The sequence below is a fragment of the Molothrus ater genome, chromosome 33 (assembly GCF_012460135.2).
Source record: "Molothrus ater isolate BHLD 08-10-18 breed brown headed cowbird chromosome 33, BPBGC_Mater_1.1, whole genome shotgun sequence".
Taxonomy (NCBI): domain Eukaryota; kingdom Metazoa; phylum Chordata; class Aves; order Passeriformes; family Icteridae; genus Molothrus; species Molothrus ater.
In genome coordinates this window covers 814,904-837,578 of record NC_071660.1, presented here as the reverse complement: position 1 = coordinate 837,578, position 22,675 = coordinate 814,904, and the positions used below count along the sequence as shown (strand labels likewise).

The following is a 22,675-nucleotide window of genomic DNA, read 5'->3' as shown; positions in this document are numbered from 1 at the left end:
AATCATGAGGCATTTTTCAAACAGCTCTCAGGCAAAACTAAGGGAGAATCCTTTAGTTTTGATCAGAAACCCAGAGACAGGACAAATAGAGGGTCCTTTCAAACTAATCACTTGGGGCAAGGGTTTCGCTTGTGTTTCCACAGGGCGAGGGCTGAAGTGGGTGTCAGCGCGACACGTGAAGCCATTTTGGACAAGAGAGCAAGAGAGCACGGATCCCAGAAGCAGAGAAACGAGCACACAGAAGGAGGAAGAAACTCAAGTTGTGAGCAACAACTCAGAAGAGGGACAAAAAGAATAAAAACTTTGGGGGTTTTTCCTTTGTGGCTTTGAGTGAGAGCATGACAATGATTTTTCATAAGGGTGAAGTCATGGGCTTCATGATGCTCATGCTTTTATCTGTTGCTTTAAGCAATGGAGAAAATCTACCCATCAATCAGCCAAAACAAAATGTTTGGGAAACTTTAGCCCAGGCAGCAAACTTAGAAAGTATCTGCCTGACACATTCGAAACCAGGGAAACCATTCACAGCATGCATGGTTGGGTTGCCAGTGAGTGAATGGCCAATTCCAGGGCACTCTCCAATGGAGATTTCGCAGGTCATCAAAGATCCTGTGAATGAATGGTGTGCTTGGACACATCTTTTACCTGTGGCTTCTACCGAACCGCAGGAATTGGAAATTTTCGGGTCCACAACAATGGAACTATGCATGAAATTCGAAATTTCGAATGTGTCAAGGACAAACAAAAGCGTTGATGTCACTCCAAATCACAAATTTTATAGAAACGCGTCATCTTGGTGCAATCACACCGAGACGACAGCCAAAGGATCAATCCAGGTCCCAGTGCAATTGCCACATGGGTTGTTTTTAATTTGTGGGGACAGAATTTGGCACGGCATTCCTGCAAATGCCAAGGGAGGTCCATGCAGCATTGGGAGGATTTCAATGTTATCACCAGATTTGAAAGTATTGAGAGAGCAAAAACATAAAGAGAAAAGGTCCTTGAAACATTACAGTGCAAAATGTGATGATGAAGTATACACCTCGGACAAGGCAAGGAGAATTGCGGCAGCAATTTTCTCACCTCAGACAGCGTCGGGGGTGGCCTTGACTCAACTGGACCACATGAGTTGTTGGTTGAGCAAGCATGCTCAATCAGTCTCTCTCGCTTTGAGTGATATGTTAAAAGACATAAATAGTGTGAGAGAGGCAACTCTTCAAAATAGGGCAGCAATCTTCTTGGTGCAAACAGAATGGGGAGATGTGGGAACTCAGCACATCGTTCCCGATGTCCAGAGATGCCAGGAGAACCCTTGGGGGTCTCGGAAATCCTGGAATGTTGCCAAGAGTGCTTGGTGGCTTGATTTTGATCCATCCACAGAAGTGACAAGAATTTGAGGACATGAGAATCACTTTAGAGTGAAGGGTGTAAAAGGGACACATTTAGAGGGTGAAATATAAACTTTAAGGTTTTTGGTACAGGGGGGTTATGGAGACAAGATGGAGGGATCAGGGTGTGTCTCGTCCTTCTTTCTTCTTCTTGTCTTCCATCTCCTGTGGTGATGTTGGCACTTGGGGATTGGTTTATGGTGAAAGTGCACTTGCCAACATGGGTGAAAAGTATTGGAAAATAAAGGTAAATATCATGTACATAGATTTTAGTATAAAAAGACATGACCGCCTTGTGGGTGGTCAGAGTGCCCTTGGCTGCCTTGCAGATCAGACCTCTGTTGGGCAGACAGAAAATTTTGTAGATAAGAAACAATAAACAATCTGAAGACCGAAAAGCTGAAGAGTCCAGACTCGTCCGGGCAGAGACAGACAGCCGAACCCGACAAAAAAACCCCAAAAAATGCCAAACAATACGTAAAAGTCCCCCAAATAACCCCAAACAAATCCAAATAACCACAAAAAAAACAAAACAAAAAAAGCGCCAAATTTAACCCAAAAAATCCCAAATGATTTCAAATACACCTAAAAAAACCCCATATAAATCAACATAAACCCCAAGAACCCCAAATATTTCCAAATAAGCCCAAATATTTCCAAATAAGCCCAAACAAACCCAAATACTTCCAAATAAACCAAATTAATTCCAAAGAAGCCCAAAGAAACAAAAATAAACCAAGTAAAACCCAAGATAAACCCCAAATAGTCCATAAATAACACCAAATAAACCCAAAGAAACCCCAAGTAACCCCAGTTCCTTAATCCCCACCCCAAAACAGATACTGACCAATCAGAACGTGCAGCACTGATGACAATCCAGTTGCTGGGCAGAAACTCAGAGCACTGGCCCCGCTCAGCGATTTTCAGCCAATCAGCGCCCGGCCCGACTCTGACTCATCAGTTGCCAGGCGCAGACCAAGGCCTCTCACTGCGTTCAATAATCAGAGACGGCACGGGGTAATTTCCAGCCAATCAGAGCGTGTCTCGCTGATGACTCATCAGTTGCGAGGAGCGGAATTTGGGGAGGGAGGGAAGGTGACCCTGGGGATGGGCTGGGGACCCCAAAATAATCCAAAAAGGGGTCGGACCCCAAAACGGAGCAGGAGGGGCCTGGAGCCCCCAAAACCAAACCCGGGGAAGGGAATTGAGGAAACGATCGGAAAGGGGAGGGAGAATGGGGAAAAGAGGGGGCTGGGACCCCAAAATTGAGCTGGGAGGGGGATGGGACCCCCAAATTGAGGTGGGAGGGGAATGGGCCCCCCAGCTGAGCTGGGATGAGTACGGGATCCCAAAACTGAGCTGGGAGGGGGGTGGGACCCCCAAACAGGATGATGCCAATTTTCTTCCTGGAATATGTAAAGTAGTTTATGGATATGCATGAGGCTCTATGAATATACAATAGGCTAATGTCATGGGAGACAAGGACCATCGAGCAAAGGTTGTTATGGCCACCAAGACCCCCCAGTTATTTTCGGAGACACCCCTTAATTAATCTGGTTTTAAGTACATCAGCCTGTTGCATATTCATAGACCCTCATGCATATTGATAAACTCATTTACATATTTCAGGAACTATTTTACATGGCCTGTCCTTGGGGGTGTCTCCCCATTTCAGGAGCCTCCACTGAAATGGAAAATGCCAACCCCATTCCTTTGATTAGTCATAATAATAATAATAATAATAATAATAATAATAATAATAATAATAATAATAACAGAAATAAGAATATTATTAATATATTCTATTAAAATAATTTGAAATTAAGGGTCTCTCAGGCAAAGTTATGGGAGTAAAAATAACAGTTCTTTATTAGGAAAAATTCAAAATACAAATGCATTAGTACAAACAAAAAAAAAAACAGTGACAGAGTCAGAATCCTCTGGGAATCCAGTGAAGAAGGTCGATCCTCTTGGAATCCTGTGGCAAAATGGCTGATCTTCTGGGAACCCAGTGGGAAAAGGCTGATCCTCTGGGAATCCAGTGGGAAAGGGCTGATTCTCTGGGAATCCAATGGGAAAAGCTCAAATTTGGGGAATCCAGTGAGAAAAGGGCTGATCCTCTGGGAATCCATTTCTTACCCCCCAAAGACAGGGCAAAAGGGCTGTGGAGTTTTTATAGGGTATCCCAAGGGTGGAGTTGGGGTTTGGGTCAGGGGAGGAGTTCTTAGCAACACAAGAAGGGTGAGATCAAATTCCTGCCTCTTAGCAACAGCAGCACTCCACACAGAACGTGTCCCCACATCCTAAATTTCCTCTAAAACAACTGAGAAATTATGGAACTGCAGATATATTCAATCAATTTCCTTCATTTAACCCACTTTTGGGTGTTTTTAAAGGATGAAGGTGAAGCAGAAGAAAATTAAGGCCAAACCAAAAGGAGAAGCAGCCAGGTGTGTTCCCAACATGGATCACAGGGAATGTGCGTGACCAGGGCTGTGCCCAAAGTGCCTCCTCCAGTGGGGGATGGAGCTGGAGCAGCGCACGAAGCTCTGCCCGCACTCGGGGCACTCACAGGGCTTCCCTTACCGGTGCCTCCGTTGGTGTCTGGTCAAGTGAGAGCTGCAGGAGAAGCTCTTCCCACACTGGGGACACTCGTAGGGCCTCTCCCCTGTGTGGATGCGCTGGTGGGTGATGAGGTGGGAGTTCTGCCTGAATCCCTTCCAACAGTCGGGGCAGTGAAAGGGCCTCTCCTCTGTGTGAATCCGATAGTGCAGGAAGAGAGAGGAGCTGGTCAGAAACCTCCTACTACATTTATCACACTCGTAGGGCCTCTCCCCAGTGTGGATGCGCTGGTGGGTGACAAGGGTGGAGTTCTGCCTGAATCCCTTCCCACACTCAGGGCATTGGAAGGGCCTCTCCTCCGTGTGAATCCGATAGTGCAGGAGGAGATTGGAGCTGGTCTGAAACCTCTTCCTGCATTTATCACACTCGTAGGGCCTCTCCTCAGTGTGGGTCATCTGGTGCCTGATCAGGCTGATCCTCTGGCTGAAGTGCATTCCACACTCAGAACACTTGTACGGCCTTTCTCCAGTGTGGATCCTCTGGTGCTTGATCAGGCTGGAGCTCAAGCTGAAGCTTCTACCACACTCCCCACACTCGTAGGGCTTCTATCCAGTGTGGGTCCTCTGGTGCTTGATCAGGCTGGAGCTCTGGCTGAAGCTCTTCCCACACTCCCCACACTCGTAGGGCCTCTCCCCAGTGTGGGTTCTCTGGTGCACAATCAGGTCGCAGTTCCACCTGAAGCTCTTCCCACAATCCACGCATGTATGGGGCTTCTCCCAGTCATGGAGCACCAGCTCCGAGCTCTGGCTCCATCTCCGGCCGCCTTCCTGGCCCAGGCTGGTTCTTTCCCCCTCACATCCCCGCCATCTGCATTTGCAGCCCCTCCTCGTGCGACATCTCCGGGGCTTTTCCTCCCCGTTGGCTTCAAGCACTGTGGAGCTGCTCAAAACGGCCTCTGCCACCAGGTTCTGCCGCGGGGATTTGTCCTCCCTGCTCTCCATGCTCAGCTCCTGCGCTGGGGGAGGAAGGACAAGGACAGCATGGGATTTGCCTCCGTGCCACAGGCAAGGGCAAGGGGATCCCCCCAGGGCTGAGCTGCAGCCAGGGGCTGTGCTGGGCTGGGAGATGGAGCAGCACAGAGGGGAAAGGGGCACTGACTTCCTCCTCACCTGCCCCAGTGTCCTGGGGCATCTTCCTCTTCCTCGCAGCCTCCCTGGGGTTGGCAATGGGAAATCCTGGTTTGGGGAAAACAAGGGATGAGCGCGTTTATAGGAGCGTCAGGAGGTAGGACGGTCGGGACGGACGGAGACGAGAGATCTCTGCAGCCAGGCCATGGAACTTGCGGTTTATTGCAAAGGGCCTGGGTGCAGGGCCCTGCTTGGAGCTGCCAGGCACAGCTCGGAGCAGGCCCGAGAGAAGAGAGGGGTAGAGAGGGTGAGAGGGTAAGAGAGTAAGAGGGGAAGAGCGTAAGAGAGTAAGGTTCCCATTACAATACAATAAATCTTCTTCTGTGTTGAATATTCTATTTCTCACTAACCAATCTAGTACAAGATACAAATCCTAGAGCATTTACATACAGCCTGTAAGAATCACTACATCACCATACTGTGTTACATTTTAAATGCTAAAAACTCCTCTTTGGACCCCTTCTGCTGAGCTAGTAGGGTCTGCTCTGACCCTTGGATCTGTCTGCAAGCAGAGGGAATTGTTCCATCAAAAGGGGATTACCTTCAGTTGGGCCACACCATTGTTTTCCAGTTGTTCACTAACTGAGGTATCTCAAAGCTTGCTTTCATTTCAATCTTCCTTATACTTTCTATATTGTCAAAATCTTTTGCCAGACAATCATATTTATAAGGCTTTCCTGTTTCATCTTCCCCAACACACGTTGAGTTTGAAGGTCCCTCTGCCCGACTCCATCTCTACAAGTCAGCGGCCATCTGGGCTCCAGAAAAACCTCCCAAACACCAAGATTCAGCCCTGAAAAAGCCACCCAGGAGTTCCCCGGCCCTGGTCCCTCCCCTCTGGTGTTCGGGGGTTCCCCCCTGTCCCAGCTGCTGGGCTCACGCTTGGATTGGGGGTCCCCCTTCTCCTCGGTGCCCGCCCTGCCCAGGCTGCTGGCAGTCCCAGCAATGCCAAAAGCTCCCCCCGCTTCGCTCTCCCCATTTCGGGGTGCCGGGACTGTTTGGGCTCCCGGGCTCCCTTCTCCCCTCATTCTCTGCTCTGGGCTGCAGCGGCTCCAAGGAGTCCCCCCTGCCCCTCTCCAGGCTCTTGAGGCTCCCGCCAATGGCGGCGCTCCCCCTCTCTGGGCTCCCCACTTTGGGCTCCTGGGGCACACAGGGCTCTGCTCCTCCAGGCTGCCTCTGCCGGCAGCCGCCACCGCCACCCCCCGATGTCCCCCTAAGGGGCCTTTTCTGCTCAGCCTTGGACTTCTTCATTCTCCAAACATCCCCCCAAAAACCCAACCCAGGGACCCCCCGGGATATCCGGGCCGAGCTCCCCCTCCCCATTCACCGGCGCGATGGGGAGGGCTATGATCCCACAGGTGGGGGCTGCGAATTCAGGCAGAGATCGATGGCCTGCCTCCCTCAGTTCAGCCTCGATCCGCCTTTGTCCCTCCTCTTCCTCAAATACATATTCATAATGATTATACATATTAAAACATTTCCTTGAACTCATTTACATGTTCCAGGAATTCTTTAGGTTGGTTTGACCCCCAACTCGCCTTTTTAGAGCACGTGCAGGAATCGTGGATTGCTGTTTTGAGGGTTGTGTGTCACTGCCTCACAAGGGCCCCTGGTCTGTGGTTTCAGCAGGTGACAGTTATTGACAGTGGAAGGGTCAGTGGCAGGGTCCTCATCACATCCCTTCCTTAAATGTTATCTGACCATGCAGAGGCTTTTAGCTATTTCCACAAGTACTTTAAATGAACATTAGCTCTTTCACAAATATCTCTGAGTTGTTATTGTCAGTTAGTTACAAAAATAAAAGCATTAGTTCTTATTTCACAACTACAGCTACATCTGTAAAAGTTAACATTCTAATGCACAACACATTGCATCCACTTTAATATTTTGCAAAAGCCAAAACTATAATGTATGTTTTTCACACTGTCCACTAACTAAAAAATCATCCATAAATGATGTTCTGAGGATATGAGCTACACAGGGGCCAGGGCATTGGCCACAAAAAGCTGACAAATTATACTATAGCAAAAGCAGTGAAAAGTGATTACAAACTGTACTATATCAAATTTGTTGTGATTAAGAATATTTTGCAGATGTCAAAGTAGCAAAAGCCAACGCTACCTAGTTATTTATAACATACCCAGGGCAGGTTTTTCCCTTGCATGGAGCACCTGGGCCTTCCCCAGGCCCCTTCTGCCCTCCTGCAGAGCCGGTGGCATTTTCCAGCACACACAGTTTGTAACCAAGAGCCGGGTGCAGCCGAGAAGGCTCCAAGCGCCTCCTTCCAGGCTGACTCTGCAGGTGCCGAGGCTGCTCTGGGCTCTGCCAGGGCTCTGCTGGGGCTCAGCTCTGGGCCAGGCTGGGCCCGCTCTCCCCTCACATTGCTCCGGGCAGCTGAGTCACGGCGGGAGAGGGAAGGGACACGTCAAGGGAGTTGAGGTTTAAGAGAGTTTTTATTCAAAAAACTGCCATAACAAACAGGCTGCTCTAACTACCATAACTAACTAGCAATGCTAACTACCCTAACTAACTGCCAGTGCTAACTACCATAATTAACTACCAGTGCTTACTACCATGACTAACTAGTTGTCCTAACTACTGTAAGAAGAAGCTGTCCTCAAGTACTTCATCTGCTCTGCTGCTCCCTCAGTTGCTTTGCTGCAGTGATCAGAGGGGTCAGGCTGGAGAGAGGCTTGGCTGATGATAAAAATGGGTGCTGTCCAAAGGATAAAAAATAAAGAAATGAACGGTTACTTCCAGAGTCAAGTTCCTCACAGGCTCTGTTCCAGGAGAGGGACAGGGAAATGGTTTGAAAATCGAGGGAAGCAGGCTCAGATTAGATCTAAGGAAGAATTTTTTAACCGGGAGAGTGGGGAAACACTGACAGGAGGTGCCCAGAGATGTGGGAGGTGCCTCCTGCCTGGAAACATCCAAGCTCAGGTCAGACAGGGCTCTGACCCCCCTGAGCTTCTTGAAGATGTCCCTGCTCGCTGTGGGGCACCAGGTCCAGATGAGCTCGAAAGGAGCCTGCCAGGCCACAGCAGGCGCGGATTCTGCTCGCTCTGCGCGTGGAACACAGCGAGACTGGAGACTATCGGAGGGGGCCCCACAAGAAAACCCCTCCCTGGCGCTGCTGCTTCCCCTGCAGCCCTTGGCTCTCACCTGCAGCAGCTCCTGGGCAGCCCAGCGCCGCTCCTCGTCCGGCTCCAGGCTGCACTCGAGGAAGTCCCGCAGCAGAGCCGACAGGCGCCGGGGCTCCTGCAGCTGCGGGGTCCCGTTCTGCCGGATCAGAGCGCGAGCCTGCAGGGAAAGCAAACTCAGCGCTCTGCCAGCTTCCTTCACACCCACACGGGCTCACATCCACCCCGGGGCCTCAGCCCCAGTGCCAGGGGCACTTTCCTCCCTGCCAGAGATGCTGCTCAGAGCTCATTTTGCTATGCCAAGCAAAAAACCCAAACCCTGCGGCTTCCACAGCCACTGCAACATCCAAATGATCTCGCCTTGAGATCCAGTTTCATTGGCGGGCTTTGTTAGTAGGAACCTCCATCAGAAATAGCCCATTTTGCTTCTCCAAATATGGACACCAGCTTTACAGGCCATTTTCCAGATTCAGTGTGGTCTGCTTGTGTTATTTCAGAGGATTCTTCCATCAAGTGCATCTCTGCAGTGCCACTGACACTCAAGTAAATGCATTCCTGATGCCCCATCCCAGAAACTGCCAGGCAAGAAACAGGAGGTTTGTGATGCTGAAAGCTCAGGCTTGGTGACACGGAAAAAGTAGCTTGGACTAGGAAAGAAATACGTTAGACTATGAGGATGTTAAACCATCATCTTCAGGTTTTAGACAAGTTTCCCAGTGAGAAGAATCAGGGGAGATCATCTTGCAAAATGTCTTTTAGAAACTCCTGCAGAAATCTTGTTGGGTTTGGGGCTGGGATTTGGGGATGGTGTGGGGTTTTCTTGCAAGATAACATTAGAGCTGATGCACTTGCTTCATATTTCCAGGTCATCCTCACAGCCAGAAGAGCTGCAACAACATAAAGCCCAAAGCAAATTGTTGCTGGAGACTGCAGAACATTTGTCTGTGTGGAGGCACAAGTCCTCTGGGAATTCCCTTCCCGTGTGCAGAAACCTCCAGCTGCTGCTCCCAGTGCAGGGTCCCCCTGTGCTCGCAGCCTCTGCAGCCCCTGGAGAATTTGCCTCTTACCATGGCCGCCGTTTCCCTGAAGTAAGGAGGTTCTCCTTCCACCATCTCGATGGTCACAATGCCGAAGGACCAGATGTCCACCTTGGGGCCATAAGGAGATCTGGTCACAACTTCTGGGGCCATCCAGTGAGCAGTGCCCACCATGGAGCTGCGCTGGTCCTGCTCAGGGCTGAGCTGAGCGCAGAGGCCAAAATCAGCTGAGGACAGAAACAAACCCTGTCAAAGGCAGCTGCAATGAGGAAACCAAGCACAAAGATTCCCCACGCTCAGTCTGAGAGTGCAGTAGTGAAGTCAGCTGGAAAAGCCCTCAGGGCTGTAGCCAAAAAAGATGGAACAGGGCCCTTCAAGAAACCCTCAGCTTTCCTGCAGTGGCTTTTACTGATTCCCTTGGAGCTTTAGATTCCCACTGCTGCCCCTCTGGAAGGGCCATGGCCAGAGCAAAGGCACTGCTGGCCCCCTGCTCCTCTCCTGAGCTCTCTGCTGGGGCAGCCGCTCTCAGCTGGCAGCAGGGGCCGGGCAGTGCCCCCAGCAGCCCTTGTGGGGCTCTGGCCCTCCCTGAGAAGCAGCCCCAGCCCCGCAGCCCGGGAGTGCCGTGCCTGGCCAGGAACACCCACCCAGCCTGACAGAGCCGTCCATGCCCAGGAGGATGTTGGAGCTCTTCAGATCCCTGTGGATCACCCGGTTGGAATGGAGGAAATCCAGGCCCTGCAGACACTGAGAGAGAACAAGAAACATGAGGGCAAAAACCAATGGCTGGAATATATCACACCAGAAAGGACAGCTCAGAATTCTGCCAGCAGCAGCTTTGCTGTGACAGGCCAGGAGTGCAGTGCACACAAGCTCCAGGCAAACGGTTCAAGGCAAAGCTGAGAACAGCAAATCAAATCCAAAGCAGACAGAGAGTACCACAACAGCAGGAGAGAGAACAAGACCAGAGTAGAAGTGCAGTGATGCTGGCAGGCTGTTCACTGCAGAGGCTCTTTCTTCTCCAGCTCATGAAAACAACTCAGAAACAAAGCCCTGAGCGTGGAGCCACTCCTGTTCTCACGCCCTGTTTGGAAGGACCATCGTGTCCCAGCCATGGGAGTGACAAGCAGGATCCCTCACCTCCCGACTGACAGCTGCCATCTCTCCTTCAGCCATGCGCGTCTGTCTGACAACGTCCCGCAAAGTTCCTCCATCCATGTATTCCACCACCAGCCAGAGATCTCCATCCACAAGGAAGCTGGAAGAGGAAAGCAATGGCATGGAGATGAAAGTGCAGAGCTCAATTCCCCCATGGAAAAGCCTGGAGTGGAGTTTTGTTTCCAGGTCACTTGTCAGTGAGGACAGAATCAGATGGAGAGACATTCCTGCCAGGCTGCACAGCCCTTGGAATCTGCACAGTCTAAAGGGGAAGGAGACACCTGTGAGAAAGGAGAGGCCTTAGATGGCAAGCAGGTGAAAAATGCAGTTTAGCAACAGCCCAGATCAATGTGGAATCACAACCCTTGGCCCCAGCTGGTTCAGCTTCTGAACTCATCAGTTCCACCATTCCCTCCAGAACAAGGCAACACAACTGCCAGGGTTATCCAGGGGAGGAGGCCGTGCAGCACTTGGGACAAAAGCAGTCAGAAAACCTTTCAGAAAGTCCCTTCAGAAACAGGCAAGGCCAGTGAAAAATGGGCAAATGAGGCATTTCTGGAAACAAGAACTTGGTCTTACTGGCATCTTTAGCAATGGAAAAGGGCTGGGAAGAAGAAGCCAAGGGAAATAATTTCTGCTGTGGTTTATCAGCACTTGCTGAGAGACACAGCAAACGGGGTCAACTTGAAGGAAAAACCAAAGCAAAGCAACAAAAGTACGTGGAGGGAGCGAACTGCCAGGCTGTTGGTTTGGGAAGATGTGGCTGGGTCAGGCATTTTCAAAACAGGCTACAGACTCCGGATGCCAGGAAAGGTTAACGCAGGGCCCGGGCTCGGGATCAGAGCTGAAGCACTCACCTGTCCAAAGAGTTGACAATGTTGGGGTTCTTCTTGTCCTTCAGGAGCAGGATCTCATTCACAGCTCGTTCCCTGTTCTGCCCTCTGAGACTCATTTTCTTGATGGCCACCTGAAGGGACATTGCAGCCTTTAACTGGAGGAGTCTGTGGCAGGAGGCCACAGCAAACACGGAGAGAGTCTTTTTGGAGCGACGGAGCCGGGCTGTGCCAAACTGCCTTGGGATGGGACACAGAGCTCAGCAAGGGCCATTCCCACAGCCCATTGCTCTGCCAGCTGGGGGCTGCTTACAGGACACATGGCCAGAGACATTTGGCCTTGCAAGCTCTGCAGAAATGGTCCCTCAGCTGTCAGCCTCAAAGCTCTAACAACATTCTCTGCACCTACAGTCTTCTCAAATGGCCTCAACACTCCTACTATTATTATTCAAACCCATTTTGCAAGCAGGAGGTAATTCTGGTTCTGTGAAAACAGAGCAAAGCAGCCAGGAACCCCTTAGCAATTCTATGGGATTTGGTCATGATTTCAGATCCAGCTACTCTGTTTGGAATTGCAGAACAAAGCAGACACGCACACCCATTGCTCAGGTGATCCCTGTCACAGGCTGTCACTGACACCAGACCCAAACACAACTGCAGGATTAGGAGAGAGCTTTGCTCTGGACATTCGTCTTCTCATTTCTCTCCCTCACTCTCTGTGAACAGCTGAAGTAGGACTAAAACCCCAAATTGAGCCCAAGCAGGATCTCTCCCTAATCAGGCCTTGAGGTATCCTTTGAAGATAAAAGGCAGGATGGAAATAATAGTGTTATAGTTTAGCTAAGAATAGCTAAATAATGTTCCTGTCTGAGGGTGGCATGAAGATAAATTGGGCCTCAGTCTCCAGCAGCTGATGCATTCACACTTTTAGATATGAAGGCCAAGCCAGCGTGTCCTGCTCTGACAGACACCGCTGCCCTCCTTGCATTCCTTTGGCGCTTCAGAAGGACCAAGTCTGTCCCAGCTGTGCTCTGCAGGCTGACACTGCTCTGCCTTCAGAGGAGCAGCCTGGGCAGGAAAGCTCTGCTGGCCCCCAAAGCTGCAGCCACAGCTCCCAGCAGAGGGGAAAGCCCTGGAGAGCTGCCAGGTGTGCTGGGCGTGTTGGCACTGACCTCTCCTCCAGTGGTCCTGTCGAGTCCTTTATAAACGGTTCCGAAAGCCCTGGAGACAAAACAGCAGAGAAGAAAGAAGCAGCGCTTTAGGCCCTGGCAGTGAAAGCCAGCCCAGACAGGAGATCTCTGCTGCCTGCAGCGTTCACAAACACCTGGGTGCATCGACCCTTCCAACAACAGCACAGCAGCCACCAGCCCTCTGCCATGCAAGGTGTGCAGGAGAAAACTGAGACCCAACATGAAGGAATTGGGCTGGAGCAAATCCCAATGTCCACGCTGAATTGCTTTAGTTCAGAACCTGAGGTGAGAAATGGGTGTCTAAAGACCTGGAAAAGAATCCATTTCATCCTTTTCCATTTCCTGCCTAAGATCTGCAGGTTCCATAAGGGCCCTGCCATCAGGCAGGTGATGCTTTTTCCCCCAGAGTGCATCAGCTCTGTGTCTGTTACTGAATGGATGGGGTCTGCTCCTGTGCTAGAATAGAGCACTTATTAGTTCATCTCTGGTTTCTGTTTCTAAACCATTAGGTTGATAACCCTGACCAGTGGATATTTTTTGAAGGAAAATATTTGAAAGAAATCTTCTTGAGAACTGTTTTCTGACAGTCACCAGATGGTGAGTTGCTCTTTTAGTCAATCCAGTTCCAGGGACAGTAGATCTTCCAGGTCCTGCTCCTTGCTGCAGGCAGGACACTGCCAGCCTCAGGGGCCTTTGACGGCGCCTTCTGACCACAATTATCAATTCTGATCAGGACTGAGAGACAGCAGGATGGTAGCCCAGTGTCTGAAGGTGCTTGGAGCTCTCCTGACTTCTCACTTGATCCTGCACCAGCACAACACCCGGCCCTGCTTGTGCAGCAGCAGCTGCCGTGCACTTACCCTTGGCCAATCTGCTCCACTTCCAGGTATTTCTCGGCAGGCTCCTCCTCGCTCACGGTGTTCCCTGAAAGAAACCACGTGGAAGACGCTCCCTCCCAGAGTGAGACCCTGCCTTGCAGCAGAGCCACAACCAGCCCCACTCCCTGGGGCCGTGAACCCCTTGGTGTCAGCTGGGGAAGGACAATCAATGGCTCGGTGACATTCAGCTGCAGAGCAACACTGGGTGCAGCTGATGCCCAGACACACACACAGCACCTGCTCAGGCACCCAGGAACAGAGCAGACGTACTCAGCTGCATCAGGCACCACTCCCCTCTCCCCTCTGGCTGCCCGGCTGTGCTGCTGTCAGAATGTTCAGCCCAGGATCCCACAGCGGAGGGAGGTTCATTGTCCTCTTCCCAAGCAGAGGGAGCTTCTCCATCCTCTTCCCAAAATGCTGCAGCTTCTCCATCCTCTTCCCAACACGCTGGAGGTTTGTCATCCTCTTTCCAAGACAGGGGATGTTCGCTGTCTACTTCCCACGCTGGGGGATGTTCACTCTCCTCTTCCCAAGCCACAGGATATCCTCCATCCTCATCCCACACTGGGAGACCTCCATTGTCCTCATCCCACTCCGTGGGAGCTTGGCCACTCTGATCCCACACCAGGGGACATCCACCGTCCTCGTCCCAGGCCGGGAGATGTCCCCTGTCCTTGTCCCACCCCGCGGGAGCCTCGCCGTTGCATTCCCACACCGCGGGATGTTCGCCCTCGTCTCCCAGAGCAGCGGGAAGTTCACTGTCATCTCCCGGCACTGAGGGAAGTTCACCATCGTCCCCCAGAGCAGCGGGAAGCTCACTGCTGTCTTCCTCCTTGTTGACCTCCTCTTTGGAAGCAGAGGGAGCCCCAGGAGGTGCTGGTGCTGCTTCTGTGCCCTGTGGACAGACGGCAGCGTGAGGGACGGGAAATTCTATCTCAGTTATCACCTTATTTATCCTCAGCTGCACATCCAGCTGCACTAAGCAGAAATGGGGTTTGGAGCTGTTCCAACTAACAATGGGCTAAAGTCGACATTGCCACTTATTGTTGGGAATTCCATATTCCACCATGGCTAAAGCCAGCAAGCAATCCTCTGCCTGCAAAACCAGACCTGCAGCTCTTCAAAAGCTCTTCAGCAGAAAACGAGAAAACTGATGGGAATTCCTTTGCTGCTGCTGCTGCCGCAAAGACACTGACAGGAACTTTCCTTCAGCCTCCCAGGCTGGCCCTTGACTGCCACATGCCGAGCTCACAACTCGCTGCACAATTCCAAACACCAAAGGTTCCTTTCCCACTCACCGAAGGAGGAGCTGCTCGGAATCCAGACAGGAGGTGCCCTGCAATGGGAGAGGGAACATGAACCAGATGCTGTTAGGAGAAAAACTGCCAGTGCTGGGGAATGCCACGGAGCAAGGCAATCCCGAGAGAGCATTTTGCTTTCACTGCATCCCTCCAGGAGCCACAGTCCCTTCCCACAGCAAGCAAGAGAACAAGCACAAAACACTGGGCTGGGTCAGTTCTTGGCTGGAGCAGCAAAGGGAGGGAGTTCCAGGCTCTGCTGGCACAGACTCCCTGCTTGAGGGAACAGAACCCCCCAGGGCTCATTGCAGATGCTGTGCACGCCCCACTGGCTGCAGACACCCCCTTTTTCAGCTGCAGCTGCTGGCAGGAGCTCTCCCAAAGCAATGGTGTTTTCATGGCCATTTGGTTCCAAAGTCAACTCAGCTCCAGAGGAAGAACAGAAAGCACACAGCAAGCCCAAAGCCACAGATGCTGCACCGAGGGAAAACCTCAACTTACGTGCCAAGTGGGTTAAAAAATACCCCGAATAAGCCACAGAGTACAGAGTGCAAACTGCAGCAGCCACGTGCTGGATCATTTTGGCTGCGCTGCACACGCCTGCAGCCTGTAGCCCTGCAAGCACAGAAGGACAGGGCTGGGCTGGCTGCTGAGAATGCCTCGGGCAGGAGGATCCTCCGGCAGCGAGCCCAGAGCCACTCTGGGCACTGAGGCCTCCGTGTCCCACAGCAACGGGAACACCACGGCGACGTGGCGCTGTTCCTGTGACATCCCAGCAGCAGCTCACGCAGAAACCGCCTGGAAGGTTCTCCTGTGTCACAAAGGAGCACAAAGAACCCTCCCAGGGCACAGCCCATGGCCCAAAGGATGCAAGAGGAACTCGGAAAATGCAGCAAACAAGGACACCCCATAGCCCAGCCTGAACACTGAGGAGAACAAGGACGGCACCAAAGCAAAGGAAACGTGACCTTTAGTCACTGATACTCCTGACTAAAAGCAGCAAGCCTTGTTCCATCTGGGATCTTTGTTCTAGTTCTAAAAACAAGCAAGGTCCTCCAGTCTAAATACACAGAAGGCAGGAACTGGGGAGGAGGTGGGATTAGGAAGGAGGAGGAGGAGGAGGGAGAGAGGAAAAGGGGGAGCAGGAAGAGGAGGAGCAGGAGCAGGAACAGCAGGAACAGGAGGTTCCAGTGCCCCCTGTGGCCGCAGCCGCGGGACCATCGCCCCCACCTCGTCTTGCAGCTCAGTGGGGAGGGGGAGCTCGTCCCAAATCTATCCAGGAGTCCCTGAGAGGGTTTTTTATTGGGGGGGTATTTGGAACTTGTAGATTGTGGAATTGACCCCAAATATCATCTGGTGTCTCTGGGAGGTTTTGTTTTCTCTGTGTGTGTAGGTTTGGATCTTGCAGGAGCCCAAAGCTGAGCCCCTTGGGGGGATCTTTGGGGGCCCACGTGGCCATTGCCCAGTATGGGCAGGGGAGGACATTGGTGCTGGGGACCCCTGGGAGAGCAGAGGAGGGGAACCCCTGGGACCCCCAGAGTGGGGAGAGCAGAGGGGGGAGATCTCAGAGCTGGGGGACCCCGGCAGACTGGAAAGGGGGGGGAGCCTGGAGAGGAGGGACCCCTGGGATCCCTGGGATCTCAAAGTAGAATATCAGGGGAGAAGAGCCCCCATGGACCCCCAAAAGCCCCTGAATCATCCCTGAGCAGGACGCCGGAGAATGGAGAACCCCTGGAACCATTGGACCCCCATGATCCCAAGGAAAAGAAATCAGGAAACCTCTGGAACACCAGAAGTGGAGAGATGAGTGATAGGGAAATCCTGGGAGAGCTTTTTGGGCTGAACCTTGACATTGTGGAGGTTTTCATGGACACAAGACTCCTGCTGACTTCTACAGATGGAATTGGGCAGGAGGAGCCTCTACTCCAAGGTGTTCCCACCTTGGTTTCCCCCAAACCAGGATCTGTCATTCCCAAGCTGTGGCCAGATGGAGGAGGAGGAAAAGCCCCAGAGATCCCTCATGAGGAGGGGCTGCAAACCCAGCCCAGGGAGCTGCAGGGAGGAAAGAGCCCCCCTGAGCCAGGAAGGAGGCCGGAGATCCAGCAGAGCTCAGAGCTGGTGGAGAAGCCTCATGGCAGGGAGAAGCTCCACAAGTGCTTGGAATGTGGGAAGGGTTTCAGCTACAGGTCCACCCTGATGGAACACCTGAACATCCACCCTGGGGAGAGGCCCTGGGAGTGTGGGGAATGTGGGAAGGGCTTCAGTGGGACCTCTGGCCTCAGCAAGCACCACAAGATCCACACTGGGGAATGGCCCTGTATGAGTGCTTGGAATGTCAGAAGAGCTTCAGGTGGGATTCAGAGATGATCACTCACCAGCACTTCCACACCAGGGAGAGGCCCTGCGAGTGTCCCGAGTGTGGGAAGAGCTTCGTGCGCTGCTCCAGCTCCATCCCCCATGGGAGGATCCGTGCTGGATGATCCCCAGTGACCCCCGTTGGGCAGAGCCCTGGTGACCCCTGTTCTGGGTGATCCCCGTTGGGTGGGGGGAAGGTGTTGGAGAGATTTCTTTCCCTTCTCCTTGTGCTGCTGTGATTTGGTTGGTAATAAATTCCCTCCGTGTGCCCAGGCCGGGTCTGTTGTGCCCGTGCCGGATTTGCTGAGGGATTTCTCCCGGTCCTTGTACTGACCCAGCCAGGATCCCTCGGTTCCATTTTCTGTCCCTGTGCGGCTGCAGGGGCAGGGACAGAGCGGCTCTGGGGGTGCCTGGCATCGGGCCAGCGTCACCGCTCGCCACGGGCACCGCTGAGATCCCGCGCCCCTGGGCACGCATTGCTGGGCTCACCTGAGCTCCCACCGGCCCAGCGCCCCAAGGTTCCCCCTCCCCAAAAAACCCCCAGCCCGGGGCTGCAGCGGCCCGGAAAGGCCTCAGCCAATCAAAACACAGCCAAAACGCGCCGCAGCCAATGAGAACGCGGGGCGTTGAAGAGTCATCAGTTGTGTGGCGGAGCCTCTGAGATCGGGTCCCCAAAAGTGGCGGCAGCCAATGAGAGCGCGCGGCGCTGCCGAGCCCGCCCTGCTCCGGACTGGTGCTCCCAGCGCAGCGCGGCTGCTTTGGGGCTGCTGCTCCCTGCCCGGCCCCGGCCATGGGGCGAGGGGCGGCAGCTGGGGCCCTACTGGTGGCACTGGTGGTGCTGGGAGCCCCCCCGGGTGCGGGCGCGGAGCTCTCGGGTGAGCGGGGGGCGGGAGGCGCTGGGACGGGGGGGGAGAAGGGGGAAAAGGGAGCGAAGGGGGGAGCCCGGAATGGAGGGGGAGGAGGAGGGGACCCCCCAAAGGCCGAGCGGGAGGGGCTGAGGATTGGGGGGAGGTGAGGAAGGGGTGGGAGACGGTGGGAAAGTGGGGAAAAGGGGAGAGTGGGACCCCAAAACAGGAACCCAGCGCCCCCCACCCGGACCCCACCTGCGTCCCCCGCCGGGGCTGTTCGGGGAAGGGGCGCGTGGGGGGCGCCCAGGTCGGGCCCAGAGCCCAGCGCTGTCCCAGCCCGACCTGCCTCGCCTCTATCCCCGAGCTCCCCCCTCTTCAGTCATCGCCAGATCCCCACTGGGGAAAAGCCCTGCGAGGGTGGGGAGTGTGAGAAGAGCTTCAGCAACAGCTCCGACCTAAGGGCACGCTGCCACATCCATTCCGGGAGAGGCCCTGCGAGTGCCCTGATTGCAGGAAGAGCTTTATACGCTGTTCCAGCTCCATCTTTAGTGCAATACAACAATCCCTAATGGGAGGATCCCCATTGGATGATCCCCAGTGACCCCCGTTGGGCAGAGCCCTGGTTATGCCCATTCTGGGTGACCCTTGTTGGGTGGGGGGAAGGTGTTGGAGAAATTTATTTCCCCTCTCCTTGTGCTGCTGTGATTTGGTTGGTAATAAATTCCCTCCGTGTGCCCAGGCTGGGCCTGTGATGCCCATTTTGGTGTTGGATGAGGGATCTCTCCCTGTCTTATCCCAACCCAGGAACTCTTGGTTAAATTTTCTCTGCCCTGTGCAGCTGTGGGAGGCAGGGACAGAGTGGCTTTGGTGGGTGGCTGACATCAGGCAGCATCACCCAGGCCATGGGCACCCCTGAGATCCCAGTGTGGTGGTGCATTGCCCCCTCCTCCTTTCCAGGCTGCAGTGTGATCTGAGAAATGCTTGTTAGGTCTTGTCCTTGGAAACAGCACCTGGGTTTTGCTCTTTCCAAACTTATCAGAAACACTGTCTGCTCCCAGGAACTGCTAAAAGGTTCCTGTTTTCCTTATGACCAGCCTTGGAAAATATTCCTGTCTTGGTTTGGAAAGACAGGTATCTGCTTAAGGAAGGCAGGAGCCTCCCCTGAAATAGAAAATGTAAACCTCCTCCCTCTGAATTGTTATGAATTTGAAATTAAGGGGGCTCGCAGGCAAATATATGGGAGCAGGGATAAGAGTTCTTTATTAGGGAAAAAAATACAAGGACAAAATAAACAATGCAGTAAATCCAACCAACACTGCAGAGTCAGAACACAACCTGACATCCTGTTGTTCAGGGTGTTGGTAGCAGTCCAAGTGGAAATGTGCCTGCAGTCCTCCTGGAGTAGCAGATACGGTTTTGTTGGAGCAGTGGTCCTGTAGAAAGGGTGAAGTCTTCCTCTGAATATCCAGTGGAAGAGGCAGCTGTTTCCTCTGGGGATCCAGTGGAGAAAGCCATGCTGGTGTTCCAGAATCTCAAGATTATATCTGGGTAGCAATGCTTGGCTCCTCTCTCTGGGCTCACATCTCCCAGTGGGATGCTGTAGATCTTATCAGCCATGCAGTGACATTCAACAGCCTATTAACAACAGATGTCTCCCCTGAGGGAGGATTGGTTGTGGAAAAGATAAGGAAAACAGAAGACAACTGCCATTCAGATGGCAAATAGAAAACATCTTGCTTGGCAGTCAGGACATTACCCACCCCTTATTCTATTTCCATCTGCATCACAATGAAACCTTACACAGAGTTCTCACTTAAGACTAGGTTTCCCTGTGGTCCACAATGGCTTTCTCCATCTTTCTGCATTACCCATCAAGTGTAACCAGGTCCTTGAGCAAAAACAATTCCACGGATGGGTTTGTCTTTGCCTGAGGTGGGATTAATCCAAACAGTCTTCCCTAAAATGCCTTTCATATGTACCACAGGAACTTTATCTCCCTCCACTGTGTGCAGGGGTTCAGACTGGGCAGGACCAGCTCAATTTATGGACCCTCTGGTGTTGACCATCCAGGTGGCTTTTGCTAAGTTCATTTCCCAATTTCTAAAAGTCCCCCCACTGAGTGCCTTAAGGGTAGTTTTAAGTAGTCCATTGCACCCATCAACTTTCCCAGCAGTTGGTGCATGATAGAGGATATGGTATATCCATTCAATACTACGTTCCCTGGCCCAGGTGTTAAAGCCATTCTTGAAATGGGTCCCGTTGTCTGACTCAATCCTCTCAGGGGTACCATGCCTCCAAAGGACCTGGTTTTCAAGGCCCAGGATGGTGTTCCAGGCATTAGCATGAGACAAAGGGTAGGTTTCCAACCATCCAGTGGTGGCTTCCACCATGGTCAGCAGGTAGCGCTTGCCCTGGCGTGTCTGGGGCAGTGGGATGGAGTCAATCTGCCAGGCCTCCCCATACTTGTACTTGGACCCCTGCCCACCATACCATAGGGGCTTCACTCGCTTGGCCTGCTTGAGGGCAGCACACGTCTCACAGTCATGGATAACCTGTGAAATACTGTCCATGGTTAAATCCACCCCTCGGTCTCGTGCCCACTTATAGGTGGCATCTCTGCCCTGATGGCCTGAGGCATCATGGGCCCATCAAGCTAGGAACAACTCCCCCTTATGTTGCCAATCTAAGTCTATCTTCGACACCTCTATTTTTGCAGCCTGGTCTACCTGCTCATTGTTTCAGTGTTCCTCATTAGCTCTACTCTTGGGAACATGAGCATCTACATGGTGGACTTTCACAGGTAGCCTCCCTACCCTGGTAGCGATGTCTTTCCACTCATCAGCAGCCCAAATTGGTTTTCCTCTACGCTGCCAGTTGGACTCTTTCCACCTCTCCAGCCATCCCCACAGAGCATTGGCTACCATCCATGAATCAGTATAAAGGTAGAGTTTTGGCCACTTCTCTCTTTCAGCAATGTCCAGGGCCAGCTGAACAGCTTTGAGTTCAGCAAGTTGACTTGATTCACCTTCTCCTTCAGTGGCCTCTGCAACCTGTCGTGTGGGGCTCCATACGGCTGCTTTCCACTTCCAGTTCATCCCTACGATGCGACAGGAACCGTCAGTGAAAAGAGCATAGCACATTTCCTCTGGGGGCAGTTGGTCATAGGGAGGAGCTTCTTCAGCATGTCACTGGTTCTTGTTCCTCTTCATCAGTGAGACCAAAGTTCTCACCTTCTGGCCAGTTTGTAATTATTGCCAAAATCCCAGGGTGATTCAGTTTCCAATATGGGCGCACTGTGTGATGAGAGCAATCCATTTACTCCATGTGGTGTCAGTGGCGTGGTGGGAGGTGGGAACCTTTCCTTTAAACATCCACCCCAGTACTGGTAGTTGGGGTGCCAGGAGGAGTTGCGCTTTTGTGCCAATCACCTCTGAGGCAGCCTGGACTCCTTCATAGGCAGCCAAGATTTTCCTCTCTGTGGAAGTGTAGTTGGCTTTGGATCTTCTGTAACTTCTGCTCTAGAAGTTGGTTGGCCTCGAGTCTCCCCAGGCATCTTCTGCCAAAGGCTCCAGGACACACCATTGTTCCCGGCTACAGAGCAGAGCACGTTCTGCACCTCTGGTCCTGTCCTGACTGGGCCAAGGGCTACAGCATGAGTGATCTTCTGCTTGATCTGTGCAAAGGCTTGTTGCTGCTCAGGGCCCCAGGGGAAATCGTTCTTCTTGCGGGTGACCAGGTAGAGAGGGCTCACAGTCTGACTGTACTCGGGAATGTGCATTCTCCAAAAACCTATCGCGTCTAGGAGAGCTTGTGTTTCCTTCTTGCTGGTTGGTGGAGACATTGCTGTGATCTTGTTGATGACCTCAGTGGGAATCTGACACCGTCCATCTTGCCACTTTACTCCAGGAACTGGATCTTTTGGGTGGGTCCCTTGATTTTGCTCTTCTTGATAGCGAAGCCGGCTTCCAGCAGAATCTGGATGATCCTCTCTCCTTTCTCAAACACTTCCATCGCTGTGTTCCCCCACACAATGATGCCATTGATGTACTGCAAGTTCTCTGGAGCCTCACCCTTTTCCAGTGCACTCTGGATCAGTCCATGGCAGATGATGGGGCTGTGCTTCCACCCCTGGGGCAGTCGGTTCCAGGTGTACTGCGCGCCCCTCCAGGTGACAGCAAACTGAGGCCTGCATTCTGCTGCCAGAGGAATGGAGAAGAGCACCTTAGCATTGTCAATGGTGGCGTACCCCTTTGCTGCCTTGGACTCCAGCTCGTACTGGAGTTCCAGCATGTCCAGCACAGCAGCACTCAGTGGTGGAGTCACTTCATTCAAGCCACGATAGTCCACAGTCAATCTCTCAAGCCACGATAGTCCACAGTCAATCTCCATTCTCCGTCAGACTTGCACACAGGCCAGATGGGACTGTTGAAGGGTGAGTGGGTTTTGCTGACCACCCCTTGGCTCTCCAGCTCACGGATCATTTTGTGCATGGGGATCGCAGCATCCCAATTTGTCCGATACTGCCGGTGGTGCACTGTCGAGGTGGCAATTGCACTCGTTGCTCTTCCACCTTCAGAAGTCCTATTGCAGATGGGTTTTCTGATAGTCCAGGCAAGGTGTTCAACTGCTTCATGTTCTCTGCCTCTACAGCAGCTATTCCAAAAGCTCACTTGAGTCTTTCTGGGTCTTTGTAAAGCCATTCCAGAGGAAGTCTATGCCCAGAACACACAGGGCCTCTGGGCCAGTCACAATAGGATGTTTCTGCCCCTCTTTCCCAGTCAGGCTCACCTCGGCTTCCAACACA

At 52.6% G+C, this 22,675-nt stretch overlaps 1 protein-coding gene and 2 pseudogenes across 1 annotated transcript; 1 reads left to right on the top strand and 2 right to left on the bottom strand.

Annotated features, from left to right (window-relative positions):
- Positions 1–17,183, top strand: part of LOC118700772 (zinc finger protein 345-like) — an 83,777-nt pseudogene extending 66,594 nt beyond the window's left edge.
- Positions 3,403–6,116, bottom strand: LOC118700751 (zinc finger protein 239-like; annotated as a pseudogene).
- LOC118700788 (serine/threonine-protein kinase PAK 3-like) lies at positions 7,572–10,244 on the bottom strand. The gene is made up of 4 exons (XM_054518108.1): positions 9,959–10,244; positions 9,345–9,541; positions 8,300–8,437; positions 7,572–7,853 (listed from the first exon to the last, which is right to left on the bottom strand). The coding sequence occupies exons 1-4, from the start codon at positions 10,077–10,079 to the stop codon at positions 7,764–7,766; spliced, it is 546 nt and encodes a 181-aa protein (XP_054374083.1). The 5' UTR covers positions 10,080–10,244; the 3' UTR covers positions 7,572–7,763.
- Positions 17,184–22,675: the final 5,492 nt, after the last annotated feature.